Here is an 18503-nt window from a genome sequence, read left to right on the forward strand (position 1 = left end):
TGGCAAAAACTTCCCGTAATAGTGAACCAAACCCAAAAACGACCTGAGCTCGGACACATTTTTGGAGCTTTTTTCCTCTGTGAGTAATGAACGCTGCACTATGATTTTGTGACTGAGATATTCCACACTTTGTTCCTGGAAAATTCCCATGCTGTGCTGTAGATGCAGTGCTGCCTCTGAAGACTCTAACACTTGATTCAGGGTTGCTGAGGTGCTCCTCCTCAGTTTTCCCTGTAATTAGATGTAATAAAAATGAACAGCTACAGGAGGAAAACCTTGTCACAGATTATCCATTGTTCCCAGCACGGTTTGAAAACAGAAACTCCAGGTAATCACGTACACACAGTACCATCATTTTTAATAACAGGGATATTTGATGCTCCCCAACTGAATGGACTCATCGAGTGGCTGCAAAGAATCAAACTCCTCCTCCTCCACTTTACCTTTCATGGTGAAGGACACTGTCCAGTACTTGAAAAAAGTGAGGAGGATAATCTGTGGATCAACAAACAACTTCACTATGGTGCCACGCAATGTGCCCAGTTCATCTGAATATTTCTGACTGGTATCCTCTGTCACCTTTGTGTGCTTTATTTCATCCCAGTTCTACAGAACTTCACTGAGCCAGCCATGCCCTATGGATAAGGCTCCTTCCCTTTTACCACAAGGACATGTGTTCTTCCTTTCTGTTGTGTGTAATGTCCATTTCTAACTCTGGAAGCAATGATATGGGCTTTCCGGTGTACATCTGAAGTTTGATCGCTGACTGAATAAGGGCTGGCGCCATGTCAGAATCCCAAGTTGTCTTGCTGGTCCTTTCACTGATTACAGACGCAGAGGCTCCCGTGTTCACCACCACCTTGGTTTGTTTTCCACCGACCTCCACTATTTCATAGATAGGTTTCGCACACCCTGACTCACATTAAACATGTTGTAAGAGTGCTCCTAGAGCAAAGGAAAGTACAACACAAGAACCACCGCCCCCCCAAGCCTGTGGTGATCTGCACTTACTCAGTCTGTATCCCTCTATTCTATCCCTATTCATGTACCCATCCAGATGCCCTTAAATGTTGCGAATGTGCCTGTGTCAACCACCACCTCTGGCAGCATGTTCCAGGCTCCAACCATTCTTTGCGTGAAAAACTTCCCCTGCACATTTGTCTCAAACTTGCCCCCTCTCACCTTGAACCCTTTTACTGACACTTACACCCTGGGGAAAAAGCTTCTGAATCTGCACCGTGTCTGTGCATCTCATAAGTTTCTAAACCTCTATCAGGTCTCCACTCAGCCTCTGGCTGTCCAGTGAAAACAATCCTTGTTTATTCAACCTCTCACCATAGCTAACACCCTTCAGACCAGGCAACATCCTGGTGAACCTTATTTGTGTTCTGCAAAGCTTCCACATCCTTCTGGTAGTGTGGTGACCAGAACTGCATGCAATACTCCAAATGTGGCCGAACCAACGTTATATATAGGTGCAACATGATTTGCCAAAGCTTGTGCTCAATGCCCTGGCCATATGTCTTCTTAATAACTATGGCCACCTATGTTGCCATGTTTAGGGAACTGTGGACCTGCACACCCAGATCCCTCTGTGTCTTAATGTTCCAAAGGCTTCTGCCGTTTACTGTACAATTCACACACAAACTTGATCCTCCAAAATGCACCACCTCACATTTATCCAGATTACATTTCATTTGCCATTTCTGTGCCCAAGTTTCCAATCTATCTACATCCTGTTGTAAACTGAACACTATTGCCCTCTCCACCAATCTTCGTGTCACCCGCAAACTTACTAATCAGCCCATCCAGTTTTCTCCAAATGAAATAGGTCCCAGCACTAATTCCTGCAGAACACTACTATCTATAGATCACCATTCTGAAAAAAAATCCCTTGCCCTGCTCCTTTCTGGGGCGAATTTTCCTCTTCTGCCCACCATGGGAATCGGAAAGCCGAGGTAAGGTTTGTTGACCTCGGGTTGGCTTTTACGGTTTTGGGACGAGCACAGCCGTAACATTCTGCCCTCTGTCTGCTATCACCAAGCCAGTTCTGTTTCCGTCTAGCCAGCCCACCCGATTCCTTGTGATTTCAGTTGTTGTACAAGTCTGCCATGTGGCATCCTGTCAAACGCCTTACTACAGTCCATATAAACTACATCCACAGACCTTCCCTCATCAGATATCTTTATCACCTCTTCGAAAACCTCAATCAAGTTGGTGAGACATGACTTTCCCTTATAAAAACCACGCTGCCTGACACAAGCTTGTCAATTTCTTCCAAATGTGCACATATCCTCACCAGAAGCTTCTCCACCACAGACGTTAGGCTCACTAACCCTTGATTTCCTGGATTATGCCTGCTTTCTTTCTGAAACAAGGGATCAACAATGGCTATTCTCCAGTCACCTGGAACCTCACCTGTGGTTAAAGAGGATGTGACGATATCTTTTTTACTCCCCTATTTCTTTCCTCCCGCAGTAAACTGGGGTCAATCCCATCTGGCCCCAAGGACTTGCCTACCTTAATTTAATTTAGACACCTATCACTTTCTCCTTCGATGTATTGACATTCTCTCGAGTGTTCACACACCTATCCTTTGCCTCAACATCCTTCACACCCATCTCCTTGGCCTCAACATCCTTCACACCCATCTCCTTGATGAATACAGATACAAACTACTCATTAAGGATCTCACCAACTTCCTGTGACTCCACACGTAACTTCCCTCCATTGGCCATGAGTGGGCCTATTCTTTCTTGGGCTACCCTCTTGCTCCGAATACAGGCATAAAAGACCTGGGATTCTCCTTCGCCCTGTTTGCTGAAAACATTTCAGCCTTCATAATTTGACAATTAAATTCCTTCCTATTTTCTCTATACTCCTCAGGGGCTTTGTCAGTTTTTTAGTTGCCGAGACCTATTTTATGTTTTCTTTATGACTAAGCTTACAATTTTCCTTGTCATCCATGGTTCCTGAATTCTGCCATTTCTATCCTTCATTTTTCCGGGTCAGGCATTTCCTGCATTTCAGTCACTTGGCCTTTAAAAGCTTCCCACATGCCAGGCGTGGATCTGTCCTCAAAGAGCTGCTCCCAATCCACATTCCCCTGTTCCTGTCTAATTTGGATGTATTTGGCCCTTGTCCAATTGAACCGAGAGTCACTCTTGTCCTTATCCATTACTATCCAAAGTCTTTTGGAATGATATGGATTCCTTTGCTCCTGTATCTGCTCTGAGCTTTCCAGATGATGTGTAGCTGACTGATACTTTTTCAGATTTGAATTCCCTTGCTCCGCCATAGAATCGTGGAACTATAGAACACTACAGCACAGAAACAGGCCTTTTGGCCCTTCTTGGCTTTGCTGATCCATTGTTCTGCCTAGTCCCACTCACCTGCACTTGGACCATATCACTCCACTCCCATCTCATCTATGTACCTGAAGAAGGTTTTCTTAAATGTTGAAAGTGAGCCCCCTCTCACCACTTCATCTGGCAGCTCATTCCACACTCCCACCACTCAATATTTTCCTGAACTTCTTCACTCAAAGGGTGTGAATCTCTGGAATTCTCTGCCCGTTGAAGTGGTGGAGGCTGCCTCGCTAAATATATTTAAGACGCGGGTAGATAGATTTTTGATAGGCAAGGGGATTAAGGGTTGTGGGGAGAGGGCGGGAAAGTGGAACTGAGACACGACAGATCAGCCATGATCTTATTGAATGGCGGGGCAGGCTCGAGGGGCTAGATGGCCTACTCCTGCTCCTATTTCTTATGTTCTTATGGTAACCTCCTCGAAAAACTTTAACAGGTTGCTTAAACATGATGTACCATGCACATAGCCATGTTGACTCTCTCTAATAAGCCCCTGTCCATCCAAATATTTGTAGATCCTATCGCTTAGTACTCCTTCCAGTAACTTACCTACTACTCCATTCCCTTTAAACTTTTCCCCTTTCAGAGTTGGATAGGATAGTATTTGTGATTTTAAAAGCAGTGACAGGGTACAAACTTGACTGTATGGAGCTTCTGCAAAAATGGTCCCGGATTTGGGAGGTAACAACATGTTCAGTGACTTTGGAGAGGGAAATGGAAACTGGGAATGGGGCAGAGGATTGCAAGGGTGAAGGGTGGATTTTTCAAGGGACCTGATGAGGGTGACTGGTATTTTGTGAAACAGCTGCCACTAATATCGCGGTAACATGTGTAATTGTAATATTCTGAAATATATCTTACATCACAGTGAAGATCTTAACGCTCTGCTTCTGATTTTCATATTTAAACCTGACCCTGACATTGATATTATCCTTATTACAGAGTCTCAGAATCAGGGAACGTCTGTCAATATCATGGCTGAAGGTTCAAACAGGGAAGAATGTTCAACATCTCCAAAAAGAATGAGATTGGACACAGGTAGGATCACAAAAAATACAGATATAATTTCTGTCTTGTCTGCTGCTCACACAGGAAGAGGGAACAGGACAGAGACTGAGTAGAAAGTGGGAGTGAGGCACCATCTAGAGCGGGTTTATCCAAAGTTCAGCCCAGGGGCCGGGTGTGATTTGTGAATCTCCTCTATGTGTCCCCGGAGGCAGTTTTCAAATTGTTGTCAAACAGCTGAGTTCAAATTCAAGATTGTACTTGGAGCTGTTCCTCTAATCAGAGGGTATTTCTCTCTGCCGTTGCTGCTGATTGACTGACTAGTGAGTGTGAATGGGAGAAACTATCCATGATTGGTGACACAGTGAACAGTGTGCTGAAGGCTGGTGTGAAAAAGAAGCAAAGGTATCTCTGGGTGGGGAAACTGCAGTGAGGCTGGAGCCTGGTGGGAGGGAACAGGCCTGGCAGGGCTGGGGTGGGTGGAGTCTCGGCAGGTCAGTAGGGTAAAATCCAATCAGGGTCAAAGACAGAATGTTTGTCATTCTCATGAAACCAGTGACTGAAGGGATGTGTGAATGAATGAGGGTGTGTGGGAGGGGATGTGTACGAGAAAGAGTGACTGTATATCTGTGTGGGGTGGTGAGAGTGAGAGAGAAAATTTAGACTGAGTGTATGTATCTCACTCGTTCCCACCCACTCCACATCACTGTCGATGGCACTGTCTCAGAGGGGAGGAGAGTGTGTGCCATGACACTTCCATGTCTATAAGTGAGTTCCATGTATGTAAAAGGGAGAAAATCTGTGTGAGGGGTGGCATCCATGTCTCAGTTGCATTAGTGAGGGATGGTAGTTTGCTCTGTGTCACTGGGGTGGGGGTAGCTCTGCCTCTCAGTGAAGGGGTGGTTCGCTGTCTTAATGGGGGGAATGGGGTCTCAGTGTGGGGAGGGCTCTCTGTGTCTCAGTGGGGTGGGGGTCTGTGGGGTCTTTTTCTTCTGTTTTTTACATTGGGATGCCAGTATTTTGAGAGCTGGTTCTCTGGGAGCCGTCTCCTGTTTTGCTTTGTTAATTGTTCAAAAAAATCTGACATGAAAATCTGCCAATGCTGCTGGCATCTACATCCCACTTTTCCAACTGAGTTAACAGACCAAAAAATCAGGACATTTCACCCATTATCTCTCCAAGATTCGGCCTCTTGAGTGATTAAAAATGCATATCTGATCCTCAAGTTGTAATGGCGAACAAGCCTGATCCAGAATGAGATCACATTTACAGGTAGAGGGAGTCCCGACACCCTCAAACTGTCCACTCGACAGCTGGGCATTGTAAGGTTGACAAAGGGTGACTCAAGCAGAGTGTTCCTGAGTAACAGTGTGAGACGTGGGCCACAGAAATAGGAGTGATAGTGGCTGGAGATTCTGTTGTCAGGGGAATAGACAGATTCTTCTACAGCCCTGGCACATCACAAATGGTAAGTTACCCCCTCGTACCAGAGGAAAGAATATCCTGGAACTGGTGGGATCGTCTTTGAGAAGGAGGAAAGACCAAAAAGATCCATGTTTTGAAGTAGTGACACAGATGGAAAGATGTTCATAGAGGAGCTGTTAAAACTGAAGCACTGGAATGAAAAACAAAGCATGAGTTAGTGATATCGGGATTATTCTGTGCTGGGTCAGGTCAGGAGGGAAATAAGAGGCTGGGTCAATGTGAAACTGCAAGGCTGGAACAGGAGTGGGGTTTCTCATTCTCGGCTTCAGAAGGAAGGGCCCCAGCGTCTGTACCATGAACCCATCAAGGACAATGGAAAGATAAGTGGAAAAGGGAGAACAAACAGTTCATACGAACATCTGAAATAGGAGCAGAAGGAGGCCATTCGGCCCCTTCATCACTTCTGCTGTTCAATAGGATCATCACTGATCTATTTGTGTTTCAAAATCAACAGCCCTCTGAAAGGAACAACAATCTCACCATCTCTGACCTAAAAAGACAACTTTGTTTTAAATAGTGTCCTGGACGTACCCACAAGGGGAAACATCCTTTCCATGTCCTCAGTGTCAATACCAGATTTTAGAGGCTTCAATCAAGTCACTGCTCACTTTTCTGGAATCTGAAGGAAACAAGCCCAGTCTTTCTCGTGTTTCCTCATAAGATAACCCACTTCTTCTGGGTATCAATCCAGTTAACTTCCTTTCAATAGCATCTAATGCACGAATTGTTAAATAATGAGTTTATTAACTGGGCACAATATTCATAAAGTCATTTAGTCAGAGGTTTACAGCATGGAAACAGGCCCTTCGGCCCAGCTTGTCCATGCCAGCCTTTTTTTAACCAGTAAGCTGGTCCCAATTACCTGCATTTGGTCCATATCCCTCTGTACCCATCTTACCCATGTAACTTCTAAATGCTTTTTAAAAGACAACATTGTATCTGACTCTATTAACACCTCTGGCAGCTTGTTCCAGACACTCACCCTGTGGAAAAAAGTTGTCCCCCTGGTCTGTTTTGTGTAAACACAGTAAAAAGTCTGACAACACCAGGTTTTAGTCCAACCTATTTATTTGATAATAAACTCACAAGCTTTCGGGTTAGTCCCTTTGTCAGGTGAATGGAGAGTTCTGGCCTCAGACAGAGCATATAAAGCACAGACAGTTCAGAGATTACTGATTAGAATGCGAATCCTTACACCTAACCTGCTGTTCAAGACCTGAAGTGGCTGACAATGTGAGTGGAAGGAGCACTGATCACAGTTTAAAGAGATGTGTATTGTCTCCAGACAGTACAGTAAGTGAGGTTTTGCAAACCCAGGCAAGTCACGGGGGTTACAGATAGTGCGACATGAACCCAAGATCCCTGTTGAGACCGTCCTCGTGTGTGCGAAACTTGGCTATCAGTCTCTGTTCAGCGACTCTGCGCTGTCGTGTGTCGTGAAGGCCGCCTTGGAGAATGCTTACCCGAAGGTCAGAGGCTGAATGCCCATGACCACTGAAGTGTTCGCCAACAGGAAGGGAACAGTCTTGCCTGGTGACTGTCGAGCGATGTTCATTCATCTGTTGTCGTAGCGTTTGCATGGTCTCCCCAATGTACCATGCTTCGGGACATCCTTTCTTGCAACGTATCAGGTAGACAATGTTGGCCGAGTTGCAAGAGTATTTACCATGTACCTGGTGGATGGTATTCTCACATGTGATGATGGTATCCATGTCGATGATCCGGCATGTCTTGCAGAGGTTGCTGTGGCAGGGTTGTGTGGTATTGTGGTCACTGTTCTCCTGAAGGCTCGGTAGTTTGCTGCGAACAATGGTCTGTTTGAGGTTGTGTGGTTGTCTGAAAGCAAGAAGTGGGGCTGTGGGGATAGCCCTGGCGAGATGTTTGTCTTCATCAATGATATGTTGAAGATTCCGGAGAAGATGTCGTAGCTTCTCCGCTCCGGGGAAGTACTGGACGACGAAGTGTACCCCCCCCTCTCTCATGAAGCCTATGACCTGTAATTTTCCCCCTTACATTTGGGAAAAGTTGTTGACTGTCTACCTTTATCTATACCCCTCATTAATTTACAGACCTCTGAAATAAACCCTAAGCGTCCTACACCCCAGGGAAGAAAAGTCCCAGTCTATCCAGCCTCACCTTTTCATTCAAACCATCAAGTCCCAGTAACATCCTAGTAAATCTTTTCTGCACTCTTTCTAGTTCAGTAATATCTTTCCAATAATAGGGTGACCAGAACTGTACCCAGTATTCCAAGTGCGGCCTCACAAATGTCTTATACAACTTCAACAAGACATCCCAACTTCTGTATTCAATGTTCTGACTAATGAAACCAAACATGTGGTAAAAGAGGTGGAGTAGCATTGTTAATCAAGGATAGTTTAACGGCTGAAGAAAGGCAGTTTGAAGGGGATCTGCCTACTGAGGTAATATGGGCTGAAGTTAGAAATAGGAAAGGAGCGGTCACGTTGTTAGGAGTTTTCTATAGGCTCCCAAATAGTCATAGAAATGTGGAGGTAGAAATTGCAAAGCAGATTATGGATAGTTGTCATGGGTCACTTTTAACTTTCAGAATATTGATCGGAGCCTTTAGTAGTTTGGATGGGACACTTTTTGTACAGTGTGTGCCGGAGAGTTTCCTGACACAATATGTGGATAGGCTGACAAGAGGTGGTGCTACATTGGATTTGGTACTGGGTAATGAACTGGGCCAAGTGTTAGATTTGTTTGTGAGAGAGCACTTCAGAGATACTGACCACAATTCAGTGTCTTTCACTATTGCAATGGAGAGGGATAGGGCCACACAGCAGGTCAAGGTTTATAATTGGGGGAGAGGTAATTATGATGCACTTAGGTAAGAATTAGGGAGCGTAAGATGGGAACAGAAACTGTCAGGGAAAGGCACAAATGAAAAGTGGAGCTTGCTCAAGGAACAAATACTGTGTGTCCTTGATAGGTATGTCCCTGTCCGAGTGAGGGAACCATGGTTCACTAAATAGGTTGAATGTCTTGTCAAGAGGAAAAAAGAAGTGTAAGGATGAGGCAACAAGGTTCAGTTGGGTCGCTTGAGGGTTACAAGGTAGCAAGGAATGAGTTTAAAAAGGGGTTTAGGAGAGCTAGGAGGGGGCATGAGAAGTCCTTGTGGGTCGGATCAAGGAAAACCCCAAGGCTTCTTACTCTAATGTGGGAATAAAAGAATGACCAGGATGAGGTTAGGGCCTTTCAAGGACAGTAGTGGGAACTTGTGCATGGAGTAGAGAGGCGATGAATGAAGGAGAGGAGCAATGTTTTTGAGGATGAGTGTGTGATACAGGCTGATAGGCTGGAGGGGGTCAATGTTCTGAGGGAAGATGTATTAGCAATTTTGAAAAACCTGAGGGTGGATAAGTCCCCTGGGCCAGATGGGATATACCCTCGGATTCTTTGGGAGGGAAGGGAGGCGATTGCAGAGCCTTTGGCTTTGATCTTTGAGTCCTCACTGTCCACAGGGATTGTGCCAAAAGACTGGAGAGTGGTGAATGCTGTTCCTCTGTTCAAGAAAGGAAATAGGAATGACCCTGGTAATTATAGGCCGGTCAGTCTTACTTCAGTGGTCGGTAAGGTAATGGAAAAGGTCCTGAGGGATAGGATTTACGACTATTTGGAAAGATGCATATTAATTTGGGAGCGTCAACATGGTAATTCGTGAAGGGTAAGTCTTGCGCCTCAAATTTGATTGAATTCTTTGAGGAGGTAATTAAGTGTGTAGATGAAGATAGAGCAGTTGATGTTGCATACATGGATTTTAGTAAAGTGTTTGATAAGGTTCCCCATGGTTGGTTCTTGGCTGATTGGATAAGTAACTGGCTATTTCATAGAAGACAAAGGGTGGTGGTGGAAGGGAAATTTTCAGATTGGAGACTCGTTACCAGCGGTGTCCCACAGGGATCAGTGCTGGGTCCTCTGCTATTTGTGATTTTTATCAATGACTTGGAGGAGGGGACTGAACGGTGGATCAGTAAATTTGCTGATGACACCAAGGTTGGAGGAGTAGTGGATGAGGTGGATGGCTGCAAAGAGACATTGATAGGATGCAGAGCTGGGCCGGAAAAATGGCAGGTGGAGTTCAATCCTGATAAGTGTGAGGGGATTCATTTTGGTAGGATAAATTTGAATGTGTTTTACAGGGTCAACAGCACGGTTCAGAGGAATGTGGAGGAACAGAGAGATCTTGGGGTTCATATCCACAGATCTCTGAAGGTTGTCACTCAAGTGGATAGAGCTGTGAAGAAGGCCTGTAGTGTGTTAGCGTTTATTAACAGGGGGTTTGATTTTAAGAGCCGTGGGATTATGCTGCAACTGCACAGAACCTTAGTCAGATCACTTTTGGAATATTGTGTGCAGTCCTGGTCACCTCACTGTAAAAAGACGTGGAAGCATTGGAAAGAGTGCAAAGAAGATTTACCAGGATGGTTTGGAGGGTAGGTATTATGAGGAAAGGTTGAGGGAACAGAGGCTTTTCTCTTTAGAGCGGAGGAGGATGAGAGGCGACGTAATAGAGGTTCATACGATGATGAGGGGGATGGATACAATGGACGTTCAGAGATTATTTTCTCAGGTGGGTGTAGCTGTTACTTGGGGGCATAACTGTAAGGTTCATGGTGGGAGATACAGGAGGGATGTCCGAGGTAGGTTCTTTACTCAGAGAATGGTTGGGGTGTGGAATGGACTGCCTGCTGTGATAGTGGAGTCGGACACTTAAGGAACTTTCAAGTGGTCATTGGATAGGCACATGGAGCACACCAGAATGATAGGGAGTGGGATAGCTTGATCTTGGTTTCGGACAAAGCTCGGCACAACATTGAGGGCCGAAGGGCCTGTACTGTGCTCTACTGTTCTATGTCTATGTTGAATGCTTTCTTCAACCACTCTGTCCATCTGTGACTCCACTTCCAAGGAGCTATGAGCCTGTTCCCCAAGATCTCTTTGTTCTGTAACTCTCACTAACACCCTATCATTAACTGAGTAAGTCCTGCCCTGGTTCAATCTACCAAAATGCACCACTTCGCATTTATCTAAATTAAACTCCATCTGCTGTTCAGCAGTTTGAGATGTGTTCTTCCCAATTCCCCGTAAAACTGAAGCATAATATCCTTTTATCTTCAAGTCCCCTCAAAATAAAGGACGATATTCCATTAACCTTCTTAATTACTTGCTGTACCTGCAAATTATTTTTTTCTGACTCATGCACGAGAACATCCAAATCCAAATGCATCAGAATTCTGCAGCCATTCTCCTGTTTTGTAATTCTGCTTATTTTATTCTCCCTGCCGAAGCAAACAGATTCACATTCTCCCACATAGTCCATCTGTCAGTTTTACTCACCCATGCACAACCTCCTTGTATCGTCTTCACAAGAACTTTTACTGATGTTTGTATCAGCTGTAAATTTAACCTCGATGCTTTCGCTTCTCTCATCTATTTCATTCATAAAAGTTGTAACAAGTTGATGCCGCAGCATAGATGCTCGCAGCATTCCGCTCGTCCCAATCCCACAATTGGATAAAGCATCCATTTGTAAATACTCTGTTTTCTACCAGTCAGCCAATCTTCTATCAGTACTATTATGTTAATCCCTATATCTGTTCTAGGACCCTTGCTGTTTGTCATTTTCATAAATGACCTGGATGAGGAAGTGGAGGGATGGGTTAGTAAGTTTGCTGACGATACGAAGGTTGGTTGTGTTGTGGATAGTCTGGAGGGATGTCAGAAGTTGCAGCGTGACATAGATAGGATGCAAGACTGGGTGGAGAAGTGGCAGATGGACTTCAATGCGGATAAATGTGTAGTGGTCCATTTTGGCAGGACTAACGGGATGCAGGAGTACAATATCAAGGGTAGGAGTCTTAGCTGTGTTGAAGAGCAGAAGGATCTTGGGGTCTGGGTCCATAGGACTCTTAAATCAGCCTCGCAAGTGGAGGATGTGATCACAATGATAGGCCTTCATTAATTGAGGGATTGAGTTTAGGAGTCGGGAGGTAATGCTGCAACTTTATAGGACACTTGTCAGACCCTACTTGGAGTATTGTGCGCAGTTCTGGTCGCCTGACTACAAGAAGGATGTGGAAGCTATTGAAAGGGTGCAGAGGAGATTTACAAGGATGTTGCCTGGATTGGGAGGCATGCCTTATGAAGATAGGTTGAGGGAGCTAGGTCACTTCTCCCTGGAGAGACGAAGGTTGAGAGGCAACCTGATAGAGGTTTATAAAATGTTGAGAGGAATAGATAGGGTGGATTCTCAGAGGCTATTTCCCAGGGCTAAAATGGTGGCTACGAGAGGACACAGATTTAAGGTGCAGGGAAGCAAGTACAGAGGAGATGTCAGGGGAAAGTTTTTCACTCAGAGGGTGGTGAGCGAGTGGAATTGGCTGCTGTCGGTGGTGGTGGAGGCGAACTCGCTGGGGTCTTTTAAAAGACTTCTGGATGAGTAGATGGGATCTAATGGGATTGGAAGTTACAGATAGTTCTATGGCTTGGAAGGTATAGATGTGATCGGCACAACTTGTAGGCCGAAGGGCCTGTTTGTGCTGTAGTGTTCTATGTTCTATATCGTGATCTTTCATTTTCCACAAAGTTTAATGTAACACCCCATCAAATGGCCTCTGGAATCCAATTGCAGCATGTCTACAGGCTCCTCTTTATCCACAGTGTCACTGATCCTTCAAAGAACAGTAAGAAGTCTCACAACACCAGGTTAAAGTCCAACAGATTTATTTGGTAGCAAAAGCCACTAAGTTTCGGAGCACCGCTCCTTCATCAGGCAAGTGGGATTTCAGTTCACAAACAGGGCATATAAAGACACAAACTCAATTTACAAAATAATGGCTGGAATGTGAGTCTCCACAGGCAATCAAGTCTCAAAGCTACGGACAGTGTGAGTGGAGAGAGGGTTAAGCACGGATTAAAGAGATATGTATTGTCTCCAGCCAGGACAGTTAGTGAGATTTTGCAAGCACAGGCAAGTCGTGGGGATTACAGATAGTGTGACATGAACCCAAGATCCCGGCTGAGGCCATCCTTGTGTGCGGAACTTGGCTATCAGTCTCTGCTTAATGGCTCTGCGCTGTCGTGTGTCGTGAAGGCTGCCATGGAGAACGCTTACCCAAAGATCAGAGGCCGAATGCCCGTGACCGCTGAAATGTTCCCCAACAGGAAGAGAACAGTCATACCTGGTGATTGTCCAGTGGTGTTCATTCATCCGTTGTCTGCATGGTCTCCCCAGTGTACCATGCCTCGGGACATCCTTTCCTGCAGAGTATCAGGTAGACAACGTTGGCCGAGTTGCACGTGTATGTACCTTGTACCGGGTGGATGGTGTTCTCACGTGAGATGATCCGGCACGTCTTGCAGAGGTTGCTGTGGCAGGGTTGTGTGATGTTGTAGCCACTGTTCTCCTGAAGGCTGGGTAGTTTGCTGAGGACAATAGTATGTTTGAGGTTCTGCGGTTGTTTGAAGGCAAGAAGTGAGGGTGTGGGGATATGGCTACCTTCAAAGAACACCAGTAAATTAGTTAGGCACGATTTCCCTTTCCATGCTGACTCTCCCAGATTTCCTTGAGTTTCTCTGTGTCCAGGTATAACCTTCTTAATGATTGATTTGAATGTTTTATCTGTGACTGAAGTCAAAGTAACTGGCCTAGAGTATCTTTTTTTAACCTCCATCCCTTATTGAATACACGGGTTAAATTTATCAGGTTTTCAGCCTGATGGAACCGTTTCACAAACTAGGGAATTCTAGAAAATTAACACCAATGCATCCAGTACCTCATTACCCATCTCTTTGTGATCCAAGGATGAATGCCATCTCGATCTGGAGATCTGTCAGCCTCAGCTCTAGCAGTTTGCTCAGTACCAATCCTCCTTCATCAAGTTCCCCTCCTAATCGCTGTCCTACAACTATTACTGAATGCTTCTGTATCCTCTAGAATGTAGACAGCAGCAAATTGTGTTCACTTCATCCGCTAGTTCATTATTATCTACTAGTCTGTCCCCATTGTCACTCTCCACAGGGCCAGCACCAACTGTACTGACTCCCTCTTCCTGTTTGAATACTTGTAAAAACTCCTACTATCAACTTTTACCATTTTTACCTGCTACCTGTTTATTTAAGTGGAGAACACAAGTCTTAGACCCATTCTTCAGCCTCAACCTGGTTCTTGTCAGGCAACATTTTTTGCACTCTTGCTCTTTACTGCAGTGAACAGTGTCATTCCCCCTCACTATATTCTTTTGGAACAAAGTGTCCGGCTATTTCTCTCCCTGCCTGATGTTGCACAGTGTCTTCAGTTCAGCTTCCAGATCAGTAATCCTGATATGGATTTCCTCCAGCTGCTTGTACTTTCTGCAGATGTATTTGTCAGGAATCACCTTGGTGTCCAAAAGCTCCCACATTTCCACAGCTGCAACATAGCACCAATGTTGATTTGGTATTTATGTTATTTACTTAAATTGATTGCTCATTTAATTAACTTAGAATAATTCCTATATATACCACACCTCTCTCCCATACACTGAAGTCCCACTTGAAGCTAATTTGCTGATCTCGGTCACCGTCTTACTCCGGTGTAGTTATGTATCCCTTACACCCCTTTTACACAATACAAAATGAATATAGATACTGTTACCTGGAAAGAACAGCAACGAGTGAAAAAAACATATTTCAAGAGTGTGAAATGAAACTTGCAAGTGATATTAAATCAACGCAGTCATTTTTTTGTTTGGTTACATTTGGGAACAGACGGTCAGTAATAACGTAGATCCTGTGAAAACTGATAATAGTGATATTGTCAGTGAAAATATGGAAATGAGGATGTATTAAATTTGCATCAGAATTTACAGTAAATTAGAGGACAACATGCCAGACATCGCCAGGAATCTAATGTTGAATCAGAGATAAGGTTCATTCCAGTGTTTTAAACAAAGTCGGTGAGGCATTTTTCTCCAATTCATTATAGAGGTTTGAGCCTTGTTGGTGAAGCCAGTATTTATTACCCATCTTATCTTTCCTTGAAAGGTGGTGATGAGCTGCTGCTGACTTGAACCTCTGCAGTCCATGAGGTGCAGGTAGACCCACAGTATATTAGGAAGGGAGTCCTGGGATTTTGACGGAAGAAGTGGGATATGATTCCAAGACAGGGTAGGGAGGAGGGGAACTTTCATGTGATCATGTTCCCATACCTATGCCACCCTGCTGGGGGTAAAGGTCATGGGCTTGGAAGGTGCTTTAGTGGTTGCCAATCAAACATGTTGTTTTGTCATTAATAATGTTGAGCTTATTGCATGTGAATGGAGCTGGTTTCTTCTGGGCAGGAGATGAATATTCCATCACTTTACTGATTGTGCATTTTAAACAGTGAACAGGCTTTGGGAAATTGGGAAATGAGAAATATCTGCTGCAGAATTCCCAGCCTCTTACCTGCCCTTATAGCCACAGAATTTATATTGTTTGTCAAGTTCAGTTTTGTCTCAATGGTAACCCAGGGAATATGGTCAGTGGAAGATTCAGTGATGGTAATTTTGTTGAATGCCATGGGGAGATGATTAGATTCTCTGTTGGCAGTGCTCGTTGTTTGGCAGTTGTCTGGTGTTAATGCTACCTGCCACATAACTGTCCATGCCTGGATACAGTCTTGTTCCTGTTGTATAGGAACAGATAGTCCAATTGTACAGCACCTCACTCCCCTAGCCACCAATGCATAAGAACATAAGAAATAGGAGCAGGAGTAGGCCATCTAGCCGTTCGAGCCTGCCCCGCCATTCAATAAGATCATGGCTGATCTGAAGTGAATCAGTTCCACTTTCCTGCTTTCTCCCCATAACCCTTAAGACCCTTGTCTATCAAAAACCTATCTACTCGTGACTTAAACATATTCAATGAGGTAGCCTCCACCACTTCAATGGGCAGAGAATTCCAGAGATTCACCATCCTCTGAGAGAAGTTGTTCCTCCTCAACTCTGTTCTAAACTGAACACCCCACCCCCCTCCTTATTTTGAGGCTGTGCCCTCTTGTTCTGGTTTCCTTTTTAAGTGGAAAGTATCTCTCTACCTCTATCCTATCTAGCCCCTTCATATTCTTATATGTCTATATAGATCACCCCTCAGCCTTCTAAACTCCAACGAGTACAGGCCCAATCTACTCAATCTCTCTTCATAAGCGAACCCCCTCATTTCCGATATCAACCTGGTGAACCTTCTCAGTACTCCCACCAAGGCCAAAATATCCTTTTGCAAATACGGGGACCAAAACTACACACAGTACTCCAGTTGCAGCCCCACCAGTGCCCTGTACAGTCGCAGCAAGACATCCCTGCTTTTATATTCTATCCCCCTCGCTATAAAGGCAAACATCCCATTCGCTTTCTTGATCACCTGCAGACTGAGTTTTTGCGATTCGTACACAAGGACCCCCAGGTCCCTCTGCACAGTAGCATGTTGTAATTTTTCACCATTTAAATAATAATCCATTTTAATACTATTTCTTCCAAAGTGGATAACCTCACACTTGCCAACGTTATACTCCATCTGCCAGGCCCTCGCCCACTCACTTAGCCTATCCAAACCTCTCTGCAGACTCTGTGTCCGCCACACAATTTGCTTTTCCACTCATCTTTGTGTCTTCAGCAAACTTTGTTACCCTACACTCAGCCCCCTCCTCCAGATCGTCTGTGTATATGATAAATAGTTGAGGTCCCAGCACCGATCCCTGCGGCACTCCACGAGTCACCAACCACCAACCAGAAAAAACACCCATTTATTCCAACTCTCTGCTTCCTATTAGACAACCAATCCTCTATCCACGCTAACACCTTACCCCCAACTCCATGCACCATAATCTTCTGCAGCAGCGTTTTGTGAGGCACCTTATCAAACGTCTTCTGGAAATCTAAAAACACCACATCCACCTGTTCCCCTCTGTCTACAGCACTAGTCACATACTCATAAAAAATCCAGTGAATTCGTCAAACACGACTTCCCCTTCATGAATCCGTGCTGTGTCTGCTTGATCGAACTATTCCCTTCCAGTGCAATATATCCAATATATGCACAGTGATAGTAATATGCATCATTTACAGGAGGAACTACGGCAACCCACCAAAGCTCCTTCAACATTTCCCAATCCATGATCTCTGTGACCCTTGAGGGTGAAGGGCAGCAGATGTATGGGAACGCCACTATCTGCAAGTTTCCCTCCAATGGCAGTTCAGGAAACAAAACAAATTCAGGCCTTACCAGCAACCCCCACATCCAGTGAACAATTAAACAAAAATGTTGGTTTTATATTTGGAATTGATAGCCTCTTTTAACAACGGATCTTCATGGATTTGGGGCAAAGTTTGTTACGGGGTATGGTCAGATATACTTTCACTGAATGTTTCTGTGTTCCCAGAAGGTGTTTGATAAAACGGTTCACAGGGGGCTTCAGTTGCTTCTTGTAAAGTGAAGTGTAACAACATGGATAGAAACTCATTGACAAGTTTATTTTTCTCCATTTGTGTTCACAGATCCAAACTCCACAATCCCTGAGTTCCTGACAAACTGTGATGAATATCAACTGTTCAAATTGACAAAATTCTACCGGGACAGACTACAGCAGGCGATGGAAGGAGGAGTGGATGGAGTCAGCTTATCGTTAACATACGAGAGGATTTTCACTGGACAAGAACATCGGGTAAGTGGGAGGGACACAGAATGCATTATTTCAATCAGTGCAGAACTTTCAGGATATATTGACAAATGATGGTAAAAGAGCAGGTTCTATCCAGATAATCTTCGAGTATACAAGGAATCATATGCTGCACTGATAATGGAGTTATTGACAAATAATATTCCTGTCTTTAAGTCTACACCAGACCCAGGTATGAGGAGAGGGAAACCTCAGAGGCTGGGAATTTGGGGATCTGGAGACCCTTTTGGATACTCAGCAGCTCGGCTGCGCTCGCCCCGCCCGGGGGCAGCGGCTCGGCCGCGCTCGCCCTGCAGCTTATTGGGAGATTACTGGATATACAAACTGGAAATCTGGTCTCAAAATCCAGAAATTCACTCCCCTGTAAGCATTTTAACTCTTACAACCCCAAATAACTAAGTAGTAGGAAAAATCCTGCCATCTGTTGTAAAGTCATTGACACTCTCCAGAGCCCTTAGCTTTCCAGAAAAAAATTAGCTCCCAACATATTAGCATTTACATACATTGAACTAAACAAACTTTACATGTGAACACTAGGATTACCACAGATAACATTTACTCAGTAAAAGTCACAAAACAAACATATTACTTGTAAAATCTCACATTCAAATGCTTATATCATAAATTGTGAATATGTTTCAATGCATCCCTCTTTGAAACACAAGATCCATACAGACTTTTTCCATTATCTTTATTTGTCAAAATTAAACTTATTTACCTCTTTAGAATTTAAGCAACTTCCCATTTACAAGTTGGTTATTTTGTGCACTCAATTTATTCTATCAATTAAATGTCAGAAACTGTAACACTTAAGCGTAACTAATGGCTTTAACTTGAAAGTTAATCGTGAGAAAATCTGAATGAGCCGAACGCTTCAAGTCTCAGTTATCACCTAGGTTGTGATAAATAACCTTGCTGGTCTTGAA

The 18503-nt window shown here is 44.3% G+C and overlaps 1 protein-coding gene across 1 annotated transcript in view; it reads left to right on the forward strand.

Annotated features, from left to right (window-relative positions):
* LOC145337405 (NACHT, LRR and PYD domains-containing protein 3-like) overlaps positions 1–18503 on the forward strand; it is a 64469-nt gene that overhangs the window by 3481 nt on the left and 42485 nt on the right. Inside the window, exons 2-3 of the mRNA XM_080182181.1 lie at positions 4311–4406; positions 17396–17562. Coding sequence (XP_080038307.1) covers positions 4343–4406; positions 17396–17562 — 231 coding nt within the window. The 5' untranslated portion in view covers positions 4311–4342. The remainder of the gene's footprint in view (positions 1–4310; positions 4407–17395; positions 17563–18503) is intronic.

This window comes from Carcharhinus amblyrhynchos, unplaced genomic scaffold, assembly GCF_965287045.1.
Source record: "Carcharhinus amblyrhynchos unplaced genomic scaffold, sCarAmb.v2.hapA scaffold_48, whole genome shotgun sequence".
Classification (NCBI taxonomy): domain Eukaryota; kingdom Metazoa; phylum Chordata; class Chondrichthyes; order Carcharhiniformes; family Carcharhinidae; genus Carcharhinus; species Carcharhinus amblyrhynchos.